Source organism: Podarcis bocagei (assembly GCF_964188305.1).
Source record: "Podarcis bocagei genome assembly, chromosome: 1".
NCBI lineage: Eukaryota > Metazoa > Chordata > Lepidosauria > Squamata > Lacertidae > Podarcis > Podarcis bocagei.
The window spans coordinates 46,976,010-46,998,570 of NC_138125.1; the positions used below are offsets into that span (position 1 = coordinate 46,976,010).

A 22,561-nucleotide genomic window follows, 5' to 3' on the forward strand; every position below is an offset into this window, starting at 1 on the left:
GTAAGTAGCTGTTTCCCATTGGTGGGGGAGGAATGCCTGCACCATATGGGGACACTGACCCCCCCCCTTGTCTTTTTGCATGTGGCAGCCATTTTGTGCTATGCACCTACAGCACTTTCTCAAAATTCCCACTCTGCCTACTGCCCCCCTACAAGTGGGCAACCTCTGAAAGTTGTCTTGTTTTCGAAGATGATATCAACAGTTATTTTATTACAATTTATTATGTTAGTTGATTTCTACCAAAAAAAGTCCCAGAACTATGCAAAATAGAATACAGACAATGTTGAAAAGCAGAAAATTTAAAACCATAATACAAAATTCCTAACAAGCTCATCCAGGAATACACCAAGAAAGGTAAGTCCTATCCCACCAAAAGATGAGCCCCATAGTAGATACTAAATTGCACAGCTGTATTCCGGTTACATTTATATATACTTTGGCAAAGTATTAATACCCATAGAAGAAACCTAAAGGTAAAGGTAAAGGTACCCCTGACCATTAGGGTCCAGTCGTGGACGACTCTGGGGTTGCATGCTCATCTCTCTCTATAGGCCGATGGAGCCGGTGTTTGTCCGCAGACAGCTTCCGGGTCATGTGGCCAGCTTGACTAAGCCGCTTCTGGTGAACCAGAGCAGCGCATGGAAACGCCATTTAGCTTCTTGCCGGAGCGGTACCTATTTTTCTACTTGCACTTTGACATGCTTTTGAACTGCTAGGTTGGCAGGTGCTGGGACTGAACAACGGGAGTTCACCCCGTTCTGGGGATTCAAACCGCCGATCTTCTGATCAGCAAGCCCTAGGCTCAGTGGTTTACACCACAGTGCTACCCGCATCCATAAGGTATATTAAACCCATTCTTGGAGTTGTAAGTAATGGCTTCCGTTTGCCAGTTTTCTTTTGAATATAAGAGAGATCTATCTCACAGGAGAAACATGGGCTTCCTTCGGTATGATCATGCACCGAGTCATCATGCACCAGATACCAATTCCAGTTCAGAAATGGTGTAATTGATTCAGATGCATGAGTTTAGGGTTACGTAGTAGTGTACTCCAATAGTGCTGGAAGAGATCTAGTGGGATAGGAGAGCTGAAAATAATGTCAACAGATTTCACATCTGGCGCAATCAGGTATACACTTCCAAGACTTAATGCTAAATACATTCCTTCTGGTAAATGAGCCACCATAGATGCGAGAGAGTTATGAAAATTGTGTCCCGGACTTCTTAGACTCGTCTATCCATGTACTATCTGAAACCAAAGGGGCGCATTGATTGCCATATGTGAATTCCCCCCCCAGCTCTCCTATCCCACTAATCAGCTCCTGAGGAATGTCATCACTGAGCAAGTAGATGAACACATACCTTAATTGCAGTGCTGGTAATTAACATTTCTGTAGCTCTTGTGTGTTCAAAGCATTTCATATATAAAATCTCATAAGTCTTACAACAAACCTGTAAGGTAAGTCAGTATTATTATCCTTCACATTGTAGATGGGGACAGGTGAAGCTGAGCTTACCTAGCAAGATCATGACAGCTTCAAGACTCAAACCAGGCACCACCCAAATTCATTGCATTAGCTATAACACTACACAACTCTTATGCTCCTAGCCACACACTTTCCCCTATCTTTAACCCAAATACATACAATGTGATAATAAAATTTGTGGTGTGGCCTGTTCTTACAAAATTTGATTTCTTTTGTTGCATACAATAAATGATGTGTATACTCTGGTTTGGGCAGGATTATGAAGAACTGAAGGAATCAGGTTACTGTACCTAGAAGGACAGTTGATCACATTAATCAAGAAGCCCAGTTAGAACTTTTTTAAAAAAACAGCTTTAACAGCTGTAGTATCAGAAGCATTTATCTTTGTCCTCTCACATCTAGTAGCAACCGAGATATACAGTAGTGCCTCGCAAGACGAAATTAATTCGTTCCGTGAGTTTTGTCGTCTTGCGGTTTTTTTTGTCTTGCGAAGCACGGTGTCAGGAAAGTTTTGGAAAAGTTTCAAAAATCAGCAGTCTTCAAAAACCTCAAAAAAGGCTACCACACCGCGTGCTATGAGTTGCTCCTCGAAGTCAAGTCGCAACTGTATTAACGGTTTTAAGAAAAAGGAAACAAACTTGCAAGACATTTCCGTCTTGCGAAGCAAGCCCATAGGGAAAATCGTCTTGCGAAGCAGCTCAAAAAACAAAAAACCCTTTCGTCTAGTGAGTTTTCCATCTTGCGAGGCATTCGTCTTGCGAGGTACCACTGTACTATAACAGTGTGGCACAATTATTGTTAAATAGTAGTATTCAGACACTTGAGATTCAAGGGCAGCACAGATAATATTCTTACTTTTACAAAATCCCTGTCTTAAGGCAATGTGTACAGAAATACACATGGAACATCAGATAAGGGGACCTGGAATCAAAACTTGGACTTGCCTTCTGTTAGTGTCACAACAGTGAGATAAGAATGTCAGGTATTAAATGAGAATACGAAACTAGAAATCTGTTTCTGGTTATGCAACGGGAGAACCTATCCAAGGAGATTATCATGCCAAACTTTTGCAAATAAAAGATGCTTTTTTTTCATAGTTGACACTCAGGAAACAGTATGATGACTTATTTACTCAGAAACAAGCACTATTTGTTTCCCGATGTTGCCCCCGCTCATCATAGACTGGAAAGCAGCTACAAAAAAATGAAAATAATTAGTAAAAGAGCATTGTTCCTTTTTTTAAAAAGAATCATTTCTTACTGGACTTAAATGTACTTGGTTTCTTTGCTACCAAAACAATCATAATGCAAAGATCAGTTTTGTGCCTGTAAAATGATTTTTCTTCCGACAATTTTTGTAAGGTTAAGCATTAATGCATTGTTAAAAAGGCTACCTGAGATTTTTTTAATGCCCAACTATTTAACACAGTTATTGGATTTTATTTCTGTATAGATTTATAGTCAAATGCTTCTAAACTGAAGTAAATTCAGTTTAAATCAAACTCCTAAACTGTGTAAGGGATAAAGTTAGCATCCCATAGCTTTAGTGTTCATAGGAAGCCATATTTATAATGCCTACACGCAGGGCTGTTTTTTTTTAAGGGAGCACTCACAGGAACTCAGTTCTGTCACATTCTAAGAGAGTGAGGGAGATGTTCATGGTGAGTTCTAGCACTTTAATTTCTAGAAAAACAGCACTGCTGACAGGGGCCCTCATGCAGCCAACTCCAATCATCACTTGCCAGTTTACCCAATGGCCAGGAATGATGGGATATGTAGTCCAACATCCTCCGTAGGGTTGGGGGTGGGGAAAGGTTGAAGAACATACTTTACAACACCTATTACCAGATCTTTTCAACTGGAGCTGGAAAGCCTGGGGCTGTCTACCTGCTCTACCACTAGACTATAGTTCATCCCTGCCCTGTGCTTAAGGACAGGTAACTGTGAAGAACAAATAATACCTTACCTCCAATGTTTTCTAAGCCTTTTACTACAGTCTCTTTAGCCTGTAAAAGTAGAAAATAAGAAAGTATAAGGTGTTTGTTTTCTACTCTGGTTTTGTTTCCTAAAAGCAAACAGTTTTCAACTCACTGGGGAATAATATATATATATATATATATCAAAAGAAGTTAGTTTTACCTCATCTAATTCACTAGAGTCAAAGCTGAGGAACCTTTTTTGCTCTGGGGGTCTGATCTTCTGCCAGCCCCAACCCAGCCAGCCAATCCGCTTGCCAGTTACACGAATGACAGGTGGGTTGCCCCACCAACCTTTCGAAACCCCATTTGCAGGGTTACCAAGCTTTGAATCCCAATGCTTTGCAAGCCACTCCATATTGGTCCTTTTGAGCTCTCATTTTGGAAGCTGAAAGCAGTCTAGATGATTAATTTTTTGTTTTTCTAAAACTGCTTCTATGCTCATTGGATGAAATAGGATATTCGAGGCACTATACAATGACCAGGACAAATGAGAAAAGCTGGTTTTCATGATTAAAAGCCAGAGCTGCAACCCATACGCAATTACCTTCAGATTTGTGTCATACCTTCAGTTTTCCCTCTTTGATCCATTGGCAGAGCTGCATAGTACTAGCTGCAAATTTCTCCACATAGTTCAGAACTAGAAATCTTTCCCTATGAAACAGGAGAATGGGTGTTTCAGTCATTAGGTAGTGATGTTAGTTGAAAACATTTTAGATTTAATTCTGCGTGCAAGAGGGGATTACTACAGCAGTTACCAATTTAAAGCAGTAATTAGATTTTCTAGCACAACATATTCATCTTTTGCAGAAACAACAGTATAGATGAACCCTAAATTGCCATGGCACAACAAATCCACTTTAAAACAGCAATTGTTTGCAATTAGGAAAGTGACAGGGAAACCCTAGGCAAGCCTATTCCAAAGAAAGTATCACTGAGTTCAGTGGGGCTTATTCCCAAGTAAGTGTGTATCCTCAGCTTACCAAACATCTGACAATATTAAGCGATATTACAAAAGAAAACATTTCCCTACTTCACATACATTTATCCAACGAGCAGTTTATTAGCTGCACATTTGTCCATGCGCCTCAAGCACTAGGTGCATCTCCCTCAAGAGTGAATGGAAGCTTTTCTTCCCAGCTTGTTTTCTGTCAAGTGGCTTCCTCACTGATGGCAAGCAACATGGATATTGGTTTCAGTAAATATCTGATTGATCTCTATTTTCAAATAAACATTTAGGGGACAACTTTCCATAAAGGTGCTGTAATGCAAAGATCTAGTAAGTCTGCCCTTAGGACAAAAAAATATTAACATGGCCTTTTAAACTGTGGGGTTGTTGCTCTTGTTTGTTACTGGGTTGTGTATTTTTGTGTTTTTTTAAAAAATGATATTTATTAAGCATTTTAAAATTACAGAAAAAACAGAGAGACAAAGAAGAAAAAAAAGGGAAAAGCAAACAGCAATCAAACAATACAAATCGATAAAAATCAAAATCAAAAAACAAAAACAAAACACATAACACATCAAAATCAAAAAACAAAAGTAAACCACAAAAATTTAAAGGGGTTGTGTATTTTTGTGTTTTGATATTGTAAACTTCCTTGTGATCCTCAGATACAGGGAGGTCTAGAAATTTAATAAATAATAATGATAATTAATAATAATGTGTTCGGCCCAGGAGGTGGCTAGGCCAACAAAGGAGAAATACCTTGTGATATTTCGCACTTTCCTTATTTCTTCTATTGCAGGAGGCAGAGGAGGGGGATAAGGTACATCCTTGTTGTACTGGGAGATCTGGCCACATAAAATGATATGGCTATTTGGATTCATCTGTTGGAGACAAAATGAGAGAGAGTACTTTACTGCCTTGCCATAAAGACTAAGCTGTAAACATACATAAAGTACATTCTGTTTCCATTGCTCTGTTCCTCGAGAAGGGATCTAGGGCTGCATTGCCAAGTGCTTGATTTCCTTCAAGGAATAAGATCTGCCCCAGATTCTGCGAGCAGCGGTTGGTGGAAACAGAAAAGGGTGAAGTCTCAGCTACTGTGATAAAAGGACAAGGAAGTGGAAGTATCATGGAGCTCTAAAGGTGCCTCCTACAGACTGTCACTATTTCGTGGGAGGAATTCAAACACATATCAGAAGTCCAAATTTGCACAATTAAAGTTGATTAAAATTGGGTAATCCATACTGTGTTTAATGTGGATAGTAAGATTCCTGGACCTCCATTAATTCTCCCTTTTCCATACAATGTTTTCCTCCAAATCATCACCTTCCTACACTTTCTCCTTCCTCAATCTGGATTTTCTTATACCAGATATATGCTGAAAAGGAGAGGGTATGAGAAGATCCACATTGAAGGAGCGGAATGTATGGGAAGGTCGTGATTTAGAAGAGAACATCATATGGGTGAAGGAGAATTAATGGAGGTACAGGGGCCTACTATTTACATTAAACAACAGTATACAGTGGTACCTCGGGTTACATACGCTTCAGGTTACAGACGCTTTAGGTTACAGACTCCACTAATCCAGAAATAGTACCTCGGGTTAAGAACTTTGCTTCAGGATGAGAACAGAAATCGTGCTCCAACGGTGCAGCAGCACCGGGAGGCCCCATTAGCTAAAGTGATGCTTCAGGTTAAGAACTGTTTCAGGTTAAGAATGGACCTCCGGAACGAATTAAGTTCTTAACCCGAGGCACCACTGTAGGTGAACCCTAAATTGCAGTGGCACAACAAATCCACTTTAAAACAGCAACTGTTTGCAATTAGGAAAGTGACAGGGAAATGCACTGAAAAGTAAAAGATGAGCAAACAATTAATGGGAAGACATGACTGTAAACATTATGCATGCAACGAGGATGAATGCTCATTGTCATGTAACTGTCCCATTAACAAATAAGAAAAAATGCTCAATAAAGACATGCCCTTTGGACTGGCGGGCCTTTTTGTGGGTGTATGTTGACACAATAGCAGTGCATTGATGGTAGTTTATACTGGTCCGTCCACACACCATTCTACTTAAATAGTTGTTCTGCAATGCTTCCCAAGTGTTACTGAATTGTTGCTATCTGGAGGGGCAACTTTGCACAACAAAGGTGGGGCAGCCCGCACTCCCCCCACCAGCAAACCAGAACTGTCTGGTGGAGAAATGTGTTTGCCACTACCAATATTCTCATAGGGGAACCCCAGCTGGCTTCTGAGAGACCCCAGTATGCAGTCTGAAAAAACTTACTAAATGGCAACTGTTAAAATGTTTAAATATTGTTAATTGGTTTACCCATGCCAATTAAGAGAACAGCCCAAAGAAACAGTGTGTGTTTACAATGCACTATGAATCAGAGCTGAAGAACATTCAGTTCATCTGGCCTACATGCTGCTACAACAACCAGAAATATAGTCTTTTCATGTACTCTTTTATATGAAAAACAAGAGTAAATATATGTCAACATACCCTCCATCTCAGTCAATGGTGCATTACAGGGGAACAAAATTAACTTGTCACCATGCCAAGCAACATGAACAATAGCAGTGAAATGGATAAAGCTTTCTCCCATCCAGCTGAAATGTGCCACAAGAACACTTTACACCAGGAGCAGGGAACTGGATCAGGATGGCAGGCCAGATTATCATCTCTCCCACCTCCCACAGACCACATTTGGCAGGTGAGAAGGTTGTCTCAAATGATAACAACCTGTCTAGAAGTCCACAGCAAGGGTGGTCAAGTCAGGCTCGAAGGTAAAGAGTTCTTACGACACTCTTTTTGCTCCATGTCTTACCTTGGATGGCAGTGGCACCTGGGGTCTAGAGCCCGGTTGAGCATTTAAAAAGGTACATATGAAAGGAATTGCTCCTTCTGATAGCTATACTTTTGTAAAGCTTCAAGTTTGCAATCCTATATGCACCTACATGGGAGTCAATCACATTGAACTTAATGGGGATCACTTCTGAGGAGACATACAAAGGATTGCACTGTGGATGTCAGTACTGGCATTCTGAATTGACTCCGGAGCAGGGAGCTAGTTTAACTCTTAAAGATGGAATGTGCTCTAGATCTATGGCTGCTTCATTCAGGTGTGCACAGCTGAACAGAAGGGCAGCACACAGCCTCCAATTAATTAAACAAAAAATAAATTTAAAACGGAAGATTCAGAAAGGCTCTTGGCCACTTTTACAGTGCAATCGTTTTACTTACACCTAAGTCACACTGCCCTGAATGGAACTCACAAGTAAGCGTGCATAGGAGTGCAGCGTCCATTTAAAAAAAAATGTCTAGTGGAAACTGCACAGTGGGGTGAGGCGAACTGAGTAATCTCCAGAGACCAAAGTACAAGCCAGCGCAATAACTGGAAAGATCTCCTTCCCTGCCCCAGAACCACTAAACTCCCAGCGCAACTATTCTTTTTAAAACTCTTTATTAGTTGTGGCCCTGTTGCTGTCTTTGGACATTTGCCTGAACAGGCAAGGCTTAAAAGTTTGTAGAGGGAAAGGGAGGCACACAGAAGTTCCACCTTCAATGTCTGCACAGGTGGGAGCTCCTCTCAGGCCTTTGCATGCTGAGTGTGAAGGTCTAAAGGGACTTCTAGTTGCACTCAACCAAAGATCCTTAGAAGCTGTTGTGTGATTGGGAATCCAGATGGAGCAGGGCTCCCAGTCACTTGGGAGACTTCTAGGCACATTCAGCCAGGCCTGTGCGGAGCTTGTCTGAGGCCCAGGGGAGGAATCTTGTTGGAATAAAGCTATAAACACAAACAAAAAAGCAGCCATCCCCAGTGGGGCCCCCCAACCAACTTAACCCTCCAACGCCTGGGGCAAGTGTACTCAGCTGCTCGCTCCCACCTGCATTCAGCTAAACAGATGCAAAAACCTCCTTTAAGCCATTTAAGTCAGCATGCAAAAGTCTGAGATGAGCACATGGGGGGGGGGGAGATCATGGGCAGAGGCTTGTATATGCACTACCTGCCCCTGTCTATGTACTTTTAACCTCTTTAAATGCCTAATGCATAAGAAGCCTCGCAAAGGTCCTAGCAGCATACCTGGGCAAGGTTATCGTGATAATCTTGTCTTTCATCGGTCAGACAGATTTACAGTAAAATTCTACCAGTTTGCATGAAGTCCGGAGTAATTAATGGGAAGGCACAAAATGGGTAACATGCACACTCACTTGACTGATCACTGTATCACTGATGTCTCCACCAACATTGTCAAAGTACACATCCACTCCCGCCGGGCAGAGCTCGTGCAGCCGTTGTGCCACATCCTCTTTCTTATAGTTGATAGCCGCATCAAACCCCATTTCTGACACCAGAATGGAGCATTTTTCGTCGGTGCCACAGATACCAACCACTCTGGAACAGCCCTCCAGGGAACCTATCTTTGGAAGCATCAAAACCACAATCACCGCAGTTCATCAACTCCTAGCACTATGCAACAATTTGTCATGCCTCATGATGATTATTTCAAAAAGAAATCTGTAACAAAATAACCAGGGTACAGTGGAATCACAAGAGTGAGGGTCTGAAGTCAGTGCATAAGAGATTATCCACAAAATTGGTTCCAATTCACTCCACTTGGGATTGCAGATAATTTGTTTTGGTGCTTTGGGATGAATGAGTGGATCGATAATCAATGAATGATGTCACTTTCTGCTACTCCTTTTACCATGTCCACTACTTCCTCAATGGTTTCATATCTCTTCTGGCACTGCTTGCAACTATTTCCTATGCACGGAGGATTTCGTCCACCTGTTGATCCCTCAGGTATCCACAAAATCAGAAAAACTGCACAAGCAAATGGACAATTGCCTGACTTTGTGCTTTTATGCGCTTCTTGGGCGAGGAAAGGTTTTTTAAAACAACAACAACAACGTGTGCATGCCCTCTGTGGGCATACCCTCTTGGTACTTAATCAGCATAATATAATCAACAAATCAGAAGAGGGGAAAAGCACAACAGAAAGGGCCATGTGGTATGATTGGAAAACACCAAAGTTGTTGTAGACTACTTCAGTCTAATTCAAATGTGGAGTGGGGGAGTGGATTAACAGCTAACTAATTATGAAATGTGGACAGGCCTGTGTCTCATGCAGCAGACTCACAGCCACAGTGATTTGCTTGGAAAAAAGCTGCTACAATCACAAAAATCACACCACCAAATGTGTCCACTTGGAGGTGCTGGTTCATACAGCCAGCAGGTCTATGAAATACCAACTATATCATGAGTCTGTGGCCTTACACACATCCCTGGCCATCTCTCCTGGGCCACTGTTTCTCAGCCTTGGCCCCCTCTATGCAAAACTGATTTAATCAAAGGCCCTCAATTTCACCTGCTATCCCCACCAAGGTGAAAGCTCAGCCAGCTTCTGGTGAGTGATTGTAAGTGGTTTTCAGAAGGGTGTTGAGGAGATGAAGGAGATTTGGATATGTTGGTCGGTCCAAATGTTATGCTTGTTTGTTGTTGTTGTTGTTGTTGTTGTTGTTGTTGTTCCTGTGACTTTGGAGTCACTACAGCACTATTCCATCCTTCACCACTGGGGTAACGTGAGAAGTCTGGAACCACAAGGAGGAGCCCTGCTGTAGCTCTTCCACACATGAGTACCAACTCCATTTCCCAAGGGTGGACACTGGCATGGGAAGGAGCCTCAGCATCCCCACTACATGGTCCATGGTTTCTCATCCGGTGGCTCCCACATCACTGGGATAACATGAACACAATTACATCTGCAGCTAATACCGTTTACCTCAAAATATGCAAAAAATCTCCTCTTAAGATGAAAATACTAGTCTTAAACCAGCTTACCTGCCCAGCCAATGAACCACAGGCACCAGCAGCCCCACTGACCACCATAGTTTGATTGGCACCTGGAGACACATGTCCTTTCTCCCTTATTCCTAGCAGAGATGTCAGCCCAGTCAAGCCAGCTGCACCCAGAAAATGGGAAAGATGACCGTCTACAAGCTGCGGATCAATCTGAACAGAGACAAGTTGTTTAAAAGGCATAGGCCCCAGTGTTATAGCACCCCCACCCCCTGAATTAAATGGAACAATCAGCTGCCTTTCCTCTATGCAAGAACTCTACCTTCTCAAGCTGCTTCCCATCTAGAATGGCCTTCGTCTGCCAGGGCCAGTTGAAGGAAGTTACAAAGTCTCCTGCAGCGAAACGGGCATCTTTGCTTTCCTCCACAGAACCAATTCCGCCACCATCAGTGACTTCAGACAACTTCCAGGACTGGAGGTACTCAGAACCAGAGTTTTCATTCATACGACATCGCTGAAAGACAAAATGTTTGCCATGAGATAATCCTTTAAAATACAACCATGTATAGTTATTCTGAACATCTCTTAACATTACCAACAACTAAAACCCTGTCTTATCTTTGGAGCTTTTTGCTTCTATATTTATCCATTCCTCCTCACAATAGGGTCTTTTAATTTTTCCTGTATTAACAACATGGCAATGCACAGTAACACTGAAGGAAATCCTATTCAGTTCCGCTTGACTAAAGGGCTATGCTATTATTATTTTCATCAGCGTTCAAAACTCCCATTGTTCTAGGCGCGTTTTGCGACAGGGAATTTCATTAGCACGAGCAGTTTCTGAGCTCTGGGTGCAATACTGTGCCTAAAATTTCAGATTAAAACTGGAAGGAAAGGAGGACCTTTTTCTGCCTACCCACTTCCAGCCACTCTCTGAAGACTGGAGAAGAGATCCTCTTAAGAATATTAGGGTGAGCGGGCAGGAGAAGCATGGCTTTGTTTTTTGCAGTCTTCAGATGAGGATCAGACCATGTGAAAAATGAACATAAGATTTTAGCTGCAGTTCATTCACTTTCAGCTTTGTATTCTGGTTATAAAAAAGCGAGCCTAGACATTCCCTTGTTGCACCCATAACCTAGGTTTAAAGTGTCATTTAGCTCCTAGCTTTCATATCTCAATTTTTAATACTGATTATCATCTATTTATTTGCTGCCTTCTTCCCTGACAGGGACTTCCGGAAAAAGTAAGAACAGCTAAAACCAAGAGGGAAAAAACCAATCGTTTTATTCACTGAGTAGGAAAATAATTGGCACTATTGTACCCTGAGTATCTATCTACAACATCTGTCTATCTAGCAACCTTGTGCTCAGACTCTCACTTGTAACAGAATAAGGGAAGGTCCATAGTTCTATGGTACAGCATCTGTCAACTTGGCATGGAGAAAGTCTCAAGAATCTCCAGGTAGGACTGGGAACATCCGCAGTCTGAAACCTTGGAGAGCTCCTGCCAGCCAGTGCACACAGTGCTGAGCCAGACAGAACAATGGCCTGGTTCCGTATAAGGCAGATTCCTATCCTCCTAGACTGGAATGTCGGTAGTTCTAGAGCAGACAATCCTTACCATTTATTAATTACCTTCCTTTACCAGCTTTTGTCGGTAAACAAATTAGAACCTGTGAGCTTGTGAAATATTCCCTGTTCCCTTACTCAGAATATTACAGAATAAGGTTACTGAGAGCCAAACTAGATACGACATTGGTCACATCTTTAGTTCTTGTATAGACCATTTTAAAATGAAAATAAATAGACAGCACAGGGTGAGGACAATTGAGGGGCAGGAACTTTGCAATCACCACATCCTGATTCAAGGCGAGGAGCAGAGAGGCTACACTGGCACTAATAGGAGCTTTTCCCCCATTGAAAACAGCAGGCTCAGAAGCCCTTATGCCACAATACTTCCCCTGCTTTTTGTTGCAATAAGCCAGGGGTATAGAACCTGTGGCTCTTAAGATGTTGCTTGGACTTCCAGCTCCCATCAGCCCCAGCCAACATGGGCAACCACCCTGGGTTGACAGGAGCTGGAGTCCAACAACATCTGAAGGGGAGCATGTTCCCCAGCCCCGCAAGAGCCTAAACACAGCTACTTCTCTGAATCCATTCCTCCCCACTCAACCTTGTTCTAGGCCCTGTTCTGAGGTAAACCGGTAATTCTATATTTGTGATGTAGAGCAGTGAAGGAATCTTAAGAGAACTGGAAGCACTCAAGCAGGCTTCAAAGAAAAGCTATCTAGCTATGAACAACACTTGGGCAATCGCATGGTTGGCTCATACATGTAACACTATCGGATGTCCACATTCTCATGACAGAAGCAGAGCAAGATCCTGATATTCTTCTCTCTCTCTCTCTCTCTCTCTCTCTCTCTCTCTCACACACACACACACACAGCAGTTATGTTAGGGTCTGGATATATGGCGTCCGAACGTATGGCAACCCACGTCAGAAGTGTAGATTTTGGTGAATTTCCTTAAGAATAGCTCAAAAAAAATTTTTTTAGATTTTACCAAAAAAAATAAAAATCTCAACAACTTTGCCAAGCTTTTGTGTCCAGATTTTCACTTTTAGAGATATGGGAACCCTAAGTTATGTTATGTTACTTTCAGTCCTGACTACTGTTTTAAACACTCAGGCAATTGATATGGGCCACACCAAGGGAAAAAAAACAAGTACGTGTATACTCAGTTCATAGCTATCTACGCAGACCAAAAGACCACCAAATCGAAACTGTACATAAGCCAATATTGGACCGAGATATGAATAATTTTGATCACATTAAATGCTACAGCTGGCAAACTGAGCTTCTGTGAGCTCCAAATTTTATTGCATGCTTATCACATAACCACCTGCCACACATACTTACCATATAAGGGTCAACGGACAGATAAAGCGTACGAACTTTGACTTGACCCTCAGCAATTTTATCCGGTAGGGTAGCTTCCTCCATACGAAAGTTTCCTGCAACTGGCTCTCCACTGACACCTAGAATAGGTTAGGTTACAAGTTGAATGGCAAAATTTCTCTCTTGGTCAGATGCTCACCCTCCTCAAGCGTTCCAGCAACTGGGCAAGTGCCAGGGGAAAGCAGGGTTGTATTTCTAACTTCAGACAGCAAGCAGGCACCTTTCCATGCATGGGGCAGGATGGGAACGAGGGGCAAGCCCAGCAAGCTTGTTCCCCGTCCCTCACATATTGGTTTAGGCAGTTGTCAGAACAGCTGCGGAGGGCTGCTGGAGCAGCTAAATCAGGGTTTTAAATCTACACCTGAGCTCAGATGACTCAAAACAAACCAATAACTGAACTCCAGTAAACTTTATTGCCTCATCCTGTGAACTCCTCCCCCAGGCATCTCCCTATCAGTTCCTCCCTGCCTCCTTATGTTTCAACTCTGTGACTTCCCTTCCTCTTAGTATATTTCTCCATCTTGCCGCTATTCCTGCCTGCCCTGCTTGCTTCCTCCAGGCAGTCCTCTATTATTTCTAAAACTTCTGAATTGAGTGTGATACATATGCCAGGAACAGATTTGAGGGGGCCTTGAGCCCTCTGAGGTCCTCTCCAAGTACCCCTCTCCTGGCAGCACAAGAGCGCTAACTGGGTGGGCAGTGAGAGCGCAGGGGTCAGCAAACTTACCGCGCCTCGGGCCAGTGCCTCCAACGCCGATCACGTGGCAGGCCAGAGGGCGGGGGAGCGCATGGCCATACACTTGCGCACACGTTATTTCCAGCGCACTTTCGGGTCAGATGAGCACCAGAAATAGCATGTGCGCATGTGCACGGGCCTCCTCTGACCTGCATGCGCACTGGAAATAACGCATGCGCATGAACAAATAACGCGCATGCGCAAATAATGCTTGTGCATGTGCACAAACTATTTCCGGTGCTCCTCCGACCCAGAAGTGGCCAGCCACGCAGCGCAGGTAAGAGCGGGTGGCGGTGGTCGCTTTGGGCAGGATAAACGAGTCCCTCAGGCCTTATCCGACCTGCAGGCCTTAGTTTGGGGACCCCTGGATTAGAGGAGCAGGAGGTGCCCCAAAAGTGCACCACAGCTGCCAAGTACTCCTCTTAGCATTACCCACAATCCACTGAGCAGAAGCACTGCACCAGCCAAGATAGCTGCAATCACCGCTATCTTCATTCCCCCCCCCCCCCAAAAAAAATTTCTCTGGGTCTTGAGGCACTGGGAGAAGAAACATGATAACTGTAGCCGCCTGTGTTTTCCTCTCAGCATTGAGGCCTACTTAAAAAACAAACAAACAACAATGAAGATCTGTCTGAGCCAACATCAGCTGTAGTCGGCCCTCCTGGGCCCCCAGCACCCGCCTGCCATTGCTGTCTGCTGACTCCAGGCCTGACAAAGCATATTTAGCTCAATGATATTCTAACTATGCTTACATGAGTTTCAGCAGGTACCGTCTGCTTCAGCTTTCAAATCGCCTGCTGCAAACTTTTCTATTCCGTCAAGACTTGTGCAGGCAATTAAGAATGCCTATTTCCTCAATAGTTAGTCGATTCCTGATTTTCGCGCATGGTTTTTAATCATATATGGTTTTATGTGTAATTGTTGTAAAGCCCTCTGATTTTTTCTTTTCTTTAAATGAACAGTGTTATAGAATTTTTTAAAATAAATAAATAAATGAAAACAAGCTCCGGAAAAAACTCTGGGACTTATCTGAATTAGATACAGGATTTCGGGAGCTTGGGGACTACTTAAAGGTATCTTTCCAACATGCCAGCGACGTAAGTGGAAAAAAGTTGGGAAAAGATAATGAAAACTTAAGAGCAAGGATGTCCAGCTGCTTAATAAACTTGAGAGGAAAGAGAAATGAACAACTGGCTAGAAGGATATATGCAGCCATCTTAGCCATTCATCAATTACTTCTTTGTAGGGATAGGCCAATTTGCCAATTTCAGATTCTCTATCATTTTTCAAAACTTAACTTTTAATATTTCATTTTTATTTCATTTTATTTATTTATTAGATTTATAAACACATTTTATCTTCCAAGGATCAAGGTGGTGTACAATCATTCTCTTCCGCCTCATTTTGCAATATTCAGTTCTCAACATTTTGAAATCAGCTTATGATTTTTGTTTTGAAAGTCCTCATGAAAATTCATTAGCATTTTAGTGATAATTTATACTAATTTACACATTTTTATATGCAGGTTTAGCCTATTATACATATTTTTACAAATCAAGTTTTCCTACCATGCATTTTGCATGTTATTTTGATGGATATGTGCATTTTTATGCATGCTTTACCCTAGTATGTGCACTTTTGTACATGTTTTTGTGCATGTGAATTATAAAATTTGGAGACCTGCATGACTTAAGCAGGTTTGCCTTTAAAGGTGGACTGAACTGGATTTCTTTCCCATACCTAGTTACTGGTACTAAATTGTTCCCTATTGTTATTGGTATGAATCACTAATTCATGTGCAGCTCTTGCTACTTACAACATATGGGCTTAAGTTCACACCACGCTTTGTAAGATGATACTATTCTTAGTAAGCCTATTGCTTACACTGTTGCATTCTTACAACAACAGCAAAGATAATTTTCAAAAACACTTCTGGTATAAAAAGAATGCCTGCTGTGAATGCCTCTCTGAAGATTTTACATAAGCCGTTAAAAGGTTTCACCACAGGCTTTTTAGCACGACTGTCAAAAGCTTTCTGCAGAAATCTGGCTGGTAGTTGCATTTTTCCTGCCTGGCTTCCACATTATGCAAGCACACCAAACTCATTATCGTTCTCCAACAAGTAGAAACATACCAGGGCGTGAGCTCAACACAACTCTTTGTATAATCATCAGTCCTCTTGCCAAAATCCTGCACAGGTAGAAGTAGGTTTCACTGCAAAGCAAAAGATATTCAACACACATAAGGTTACAAGACTTCTGTTTTAGTATAATAAATGAGAGGACTTTGGTTGTGTTCACACATAACACTAGACTGTGGTTTCTTTTAACCATGGTCTGCTCAGCAAATTATGAGTTGTCTCACAGAGAAGCAAACAAGCTATGGCTTGTTCCACCAAGGCTTGTTTTGTTTCCCAGCTGCCCTTGCCTTGTGCTTTTGTAACTTGGCAAGCATTTAGTTAAACAAGGCTGTTGAGTGCAGATAAAACACCAAACCATCATCCAATCAAGCTAAGGTTCATAATCCAAAAACAAGGCTCAGCTTCATATCATAGTTTGTAGACAGAAAATAAGCCATGGTGAGTCTGTTGGGCAGGTTTTGGATGATCAAACAAACCACACTTGGGCTAGACAAACCATGGCTTAGAGTTGTGGGCATACCAAGCCAATGCAAGAAGTCAAAGAGAGGGATTAGATTTATCACTTTGGACATTAATTGGCTTCCCACAGACACAGAAAATGCAAACAACTAAGCGTCTATCCGAGTTTTAGGTACGAAAATCCAGCAAAGTGCTATGCTTTCTTCTCGGCCTCTAGGACTTGCAAGTATGTTGATGGGAAACAATGTTAGCAGGCACAGAAGGTGAAGAACAGATTGCAAAAGCATGGTGTAAAGAACAAAGTGGGAAAGAGCTAAGCTTGCTAAAATATGCAAGAACCATGCAAACAAAAGCCATTTTAAAAATAACATTAATATAAACACTAGCACTTTGTCTTAATATGCTTCAGAAACTGTTCTGGCAACGGGCAGGAACCCAAGGCTCAGCCATTGAAAAGCATTTGCAACCTGGCTTTTTTATGCAGCTGGATTTCAATGGGCATTAAGTCAAAGCTTCTGCCAAGGAGAATGCATTTTCCAGCATCAACACCAGAGAAGAGCCAACGTTGGTTGGTAGATCTTCAAGTACAAAAGCCGCAATTCTAAACAGACTTAATTACAAATTAATCCATAATAATAATAATTATAATAATAATAACCATTAACGTAACTAACCATAACAACATAAATACGATTGAGGAACTGCACCTACAAACTCTTACTAATGGTATGGCTTTATCATCATCAGAGATACTGCACCATTAACAGCACAATCCTTTTCTGTGAACTATGCAGATTTGAAGAAGGTAAAAGTCTTCTTGCTGTTAAATTATGGATCTGGATTGGTTTAACTAGCAATCTTGTTCCAGGTAGAAGAAAGATCACACCCACCCTAATTCCTGTGACATTCATGCTATTTTATTATATTTATTAGAAGACCTGTCATTCTGGAGAAACAATGGCACTGCTGAAATCTTCAGTTTTTAAGAAACGAAAATTGGAATCTCTGTATAGCTGCACAGCCTCCTTCTAAACGTTTGCAGTCCTTAGCCGCTTGAAAGAGGAGTAGAGGTGACTGTGAAGTCAAATATCACATTAGTGATACAAAGTGTCATGAAGCATTTAGACCACACAACCTTTGAAAGTAATATGTTGTTATGTAAAGATTGGGCACTCACCTTTGGATTATGCAAGCTCTATTTTTACAGATACATAATGCTAAAATTAGAACACCATGGCATACACACTACCCATTATGTTAGGGCTGCCATATTTCAAAAAGTAAAAACCAGACCTAAGGTTGCCATATCTCCAGAAGTGAAAATCAGAACAGAGTTGTTGAGCTTTTGGGGGCATATTTGGGACATTTTTTGGCCCAATTTTACCCCCGAACATTGGCCCGATTTCAGAAATAATCCAGGACGCCATTTCCAGGGGCAAATTCCAGAACACGTCCTGGAAAATCAAGATATATGGCAGCCCTACATTATGTTGAAACACCTGCTCATTTCTAATAGCAGTTTTCACAATTCTAATAACAGTTGCACATTACGATAAGCTGGACTGAGCAACAGGTAGTATGTACATTACACTTAAGTACACTTTAGAATCAAATGCAAAGGACAAACTCTGCTGATATTAAAAGAAGAATGGTGAATTATCAAGGCAAACTGAGATTTTACTTTGTGGACAGCATTAGCAAATAATTACACTATTTATAGAAGGTCTTCATATGTTTTTGAATGCATTTTTAAAGCTGACATTTTATTCCATTGAACGTTCAGTCATCACATTAAAACAGATGCACACTTATTTCAGAGCAGGAGGTGGACAAAATAATTATAATGCAACATGGGAGTGGGATTCAAAAATACAGGGATGGAATTCAAGGATCACAGAGGGAAAATCCTCTCATCCTCATTCATGTCCTACAGAGTAAGACAGTGTTTGATCAGATCTTAGCTTAATGTAGAGATACAGTGGTACCTCGGGTTACATAGGCTTCAGGTTACAGACTCCGCTAACCCAGAAATAGTACCTCAGGTTAAGAACTTTGCTTCAGGATGAGAACAGAAATCGCGCGGCGGCAGCAGGAGGCCCCATTAGCTAAAGTGGTGCTTCAGGTTAAGAACGGACCTCCAGAACGAATTAAGTTCTTAACCCGAGGTACCACTGTACACACTACCCTGCCTTCGAGAGCCAGCAAGCAAACCAAGTCTGAGCTGGGAAACGATGGTTAGGAATTCTGGAGCAAGCCATGATATTAAACCAACTTCAAATGAGTAAATTGTGACTTAATATCCTGGGTTGTTTTCAAAGCTGTTAATCATCATTTCCCATTTCTGACCAAATGGAAAACTGTAGCTTATGGAAAACTTCCATATGCAAAAGGGATGCACATGCCGAGAAAAACGATGTGATTTTCTGAACTTTCCCTGAGTGCCCAGAGCACAAGAGGCAGCCCTTGAAAAGAGCTTCAGCTTGTAATTTCAGGCACTTCCTTTCGCTTGCATAAGGGAAAGGTAGTTTATTTATCCGTGCCTCCAAATCCTAGTAGTGCATCGACTCAGAAAACATGCTGGATTATTACTTGTTGTTATGACTAATGTATACAAAGGTATACAAACTCTTGTTTTGCTCCACAGGGCAGCCATTTTGTGCTGGCACCCACATCACTCGAGTACTGGCACCCCAGTTTTTTAAAGCAAAAAAACAACAATCCTGAATGTATATATTATGAAAAGTGATCGGGTGGGGGTCCAGTTGTTTGTAATTAGTCATGCTTTGTTTTATTCAATAATAACTATTTTTAAAAGTGCAAAGGAAAAAGGGGAAGCAAGATGCACACACCATTTTAAAAAAAGCTATGGGAGAACCCTTGCATGTGGCTTACAAGCCAGAGATGGGGATCAGCCATTACTTTTTTATCCCCAAATCCTAGGTATGCATCATGATAGTTAAACTTCAGGGAGTGACTGTCTTGGATCTCAATCTACAAGCTACAACAGCAGGCTTAATCTCACATTTCTTGTTTTAGGTTCTCTCCCCCACACCTCCATCCTGCCTTATGAAGAGATCTGGAGGATTCAAAGCTTGCCACAATTTTGTGATATTCTGGTTAGTCCTTGACCTTGCAGACATGTTAATGGAACTACATTCTGAATTGCTGCAGATCCAGGCATTAAAAGAAAAAAAGAAAGTAAACTGTTCTTGGCAACCCTGAAGTCACTGGGTGGAATAATATTTTCAACTGGCACTGCTTATAGATGTTTCTAACAGTAATCATCTTTAGAATGTTTAAACTGATTTAGAACACTTTTGTTTTCTCTCAGTTTTAAACTGCAGATCTGTTTGCTACAGTGAGCTCCTACAAGAGAAAAGGCAAGGTATAAATTGAATGAATAATAATACTACTGTAATTAGTAAGAGAAGCTGTAGGTGAATGCCCTTTGCTCTACAGGCTTTGCAGATAACACAGCTGGAAAATGATATCTGGTGACATATAACCATCATATATTACTTGACTGGGTGAATATATTTTTCCACCCAAGGGCCACCTTCCCCTCTGGTGACCCTTCCAGGGGCCACATGCCAGTGATAGCAGGGCCAGGGGCAAATGTGGGCAGCACAAAGCTTTTTGTCCTTAGTTCAGCAGGCTAATTTCTATACACCCCACACAGCCGTCTCTATCCACGCAGGAGGCAGAGATCAAGGCCACATTCTGGCCAGGGGGACAACTCAAGGAAAACATGAAGCAGGGCCAGGGAGGGGCATTCACTTTTCATCTTTGAGCCAAGTTCCTATATAATATTAGGATAAAAGGTAAAGGGACCCCTGACCATTAGGTCCAGTCGTGGCCGACTCTGGGGTTGCGGCGCTCATCTTGCTTTATTGGCCTAGGGAGCCGGCATACAGCTTCCGGGTCATGTGGCCAGCATGACTAAGCCACTTCTGGCGAACCTGAGCAGCGCACGGAAACACTGTTTACCTTCCCGCCAGAGCGGTCCCTGTTTATCTACTTGCACTTTGACGTGCTTTCAAACTGCTAGGTTGGCAGGAGCTGGGACTGAGGAACGGGAGCTTACCCCATCGCAGGGATTCGAACCGCCAACCTTCTGATTGGCAAATCCTAGGCTCTGTGGTTTAACCCACAGCACCACCTGTGTCCCAATATTAGGATAGGTCCCACCAAAACCTATAATCTACTTTCCTGACATATGTGCAAGAACAACAACAACATGAGAATCTCTGATGGATCAGTTGGTAGAGCAAGTGACTCAATCTTAGGACTGTGAGTTTGAACCCCACATTGGGCAAAAGATTCCTGCATTGCAGAGGGCTGGATGGTTGCTTCCAATTCTATGATTCTACTATTTTGCAGACAAAACAACATGTCGCCCTTTGATTTCTATATGACTCCCCTTGTCCCTGCCAATCATCACCTACGCAAGAATTGGTAACATTTTCCAAAGTGTCAACCGCACCAGGGCAGCAGCTCACATCTAGGTTTTCATTTCATTTCTTGCTGGCTCCTCCTAACTTAATAGCTGCAAAAGGAAAGTTTAGGCAAGGAAACTGTTCAGTCACCGCACCACCGTGCAAGGGGGGGGGGGGACTTCACCTGCTGAACTTCCGCCTGGTATGCAGCTCTTGTCATGCAGCTGCTAAAAAGAGACAGGAAAGCTGCTTCGGTGGTCAGGAGGTGGGCGTGGGCAGGCTGCACAGAAGGCGAGGCAAGGGACTCAACAGTTTTGCAAGGAAACTTATTTAAAGTTTGTCCCATAGGCAGCTTTAGAAGGTGCCTTGCACCGAGTCGGAACACTGCTCCACCATGCTAGCTGAGTATTGTGTACCTCGACTAGCAGCGAATCCCGGGATTTCAGACGGGGCTCCCGCCTGCCTGGCAGTGAACCTTAGACCTTTTGCATGCAAAGCAAACATTTTATTGCTGAGCTATGGCCGAGTCCCTGCAATGCAAATGCGAGTCCCTGCAATGCAAATGCTTCTTGCTGGAGAGGAGAAAAGGAAAAGCCCTTTGCAGGGGGGCTGGGTTCCTCCTCCTCCTCCCGTTTCTCCCCCCGAGGCAGAAACCGGCCGATCACCTTGTCGGTAATGCACGCAGGCCCGAGCCAGTCCTTTGCGCTCCGGATCGCCAAGAAATCGCGCGAAGGGCAACTAGCCCTCCGGAGGAGACCTTCCCAGCATGTGCCTAGCCTGCCTCTTAAAAGGGTAATGCAGGGAACCGCGGGCCCACTTAAAAGGGGCAAGCCTTCCCACTTAGGTATGGTTGCACCATGGATAAAGAGCAGTCGAAATTGCAGCCTTGCGTTGCTTTGGAGCAGAGGCACTTTCGTGTTTGTTGTTCTACTTTTAAAACTGCAGTCCTAGGTAAGCTTATTTGAGATTAAGCTCCATGTAACAGGGTGGGGTTTGACTCCCAAATCGGCATGCCTATAATCGGGGAAGAGGAGAGGTGCAGCCTGTTTGAATGACAGGTCTTCTGACCTGGGAACTTTGACCTCTGGGATGTGTAATAGGAGGGTGTCGTTGAGACCAAACACTCAGTATACAGTACTTTCAATCCATGCTCACTGTATTAATTTGATGTATGAATAGGCACTGGATTTTTATTTTTTTGCTTCAACTGTTGCATGCATTTTTCTGTCTGCTTCCACTGTATGATTACCAACACAGAATTCATAATATTAATTTGGGGTGGTGCTGTGGCTGTGAAACTCTAGAAGCTCAGAATATTTTTCACAGCCACAGAATCAGAATTGCAGGGTTGGAAGGGCTTATGTGATAATAAATTCGTTAGTCTTTAGATGCCCAGTGGATAGCTCAGTTGGTTAGAGCATGGTGCTGATAATGCCAAGGTTGCAGTTTCAGTCCCCATATGGGACAGCTGCATATTCCTGCGTTGCTGGGGGGTGGACTACATGATCCTCATGGCCCCGTCTAGCTCCATGATACAACAATACTTATTTTGTGGTACTTTTTTGGGAAGAAGGAGGCCTTATTTTGGGAATTGCATCAGAGTTGCCAACCACCT

General features: G+C 42.5%; 1 protein-coding gene across 2 annotated transcripts; it reads right to left on the minus strand.

Moving 5' to 3' along the window:
• Nucleotides 1–202: 202 nt before the first annotated feature.
• Nucleotides 203–21,718, minus strand: PTGR2 (prostaglandin reductase 2). 2 transcript variants are annotated; one of them, XM_081211860.1, is made up of 10 exons: nucleotides 21,612–21,718; nucleotides 16,046–16,125; nucleotides 13,137–13,255; nucleotides 10,542–10,733; nucleotides 10,262–10,432; nucleotides 8,629–8,838; nucleotides 5,169–5,290; nucleotides 4,027–4,114; nucleotides 3,451–3,490; nucleotides 203–2,678 (listed from the first exon to the last, which is right to left on the minus strand). In XM_081211860.1, exons 2-10 carry the CDS (start codon nucleotides 16,080–16,082, stop codon nucleotides 2,614–2,616), a joined length of 1,044 nt encoding a protein of 347 aa, XP_081067986.1. In that variant the 5' UTR covers nucleotides 16,083–16,125; nucleotides 21,612–21,718; the 3' UTR covers nucleotides 203–2,613. The 2 variants fall into 2 exon arrangements, with proteins under 2 accessions (XP_081067986.1, XP_081067987.1); XM_081211861.1 differs by lacking the exon at nucleotides 10,262–10,432.
• Between the last annotated feature and the right edge of the window lie 843 nt (nucleotides 21,719–22,561).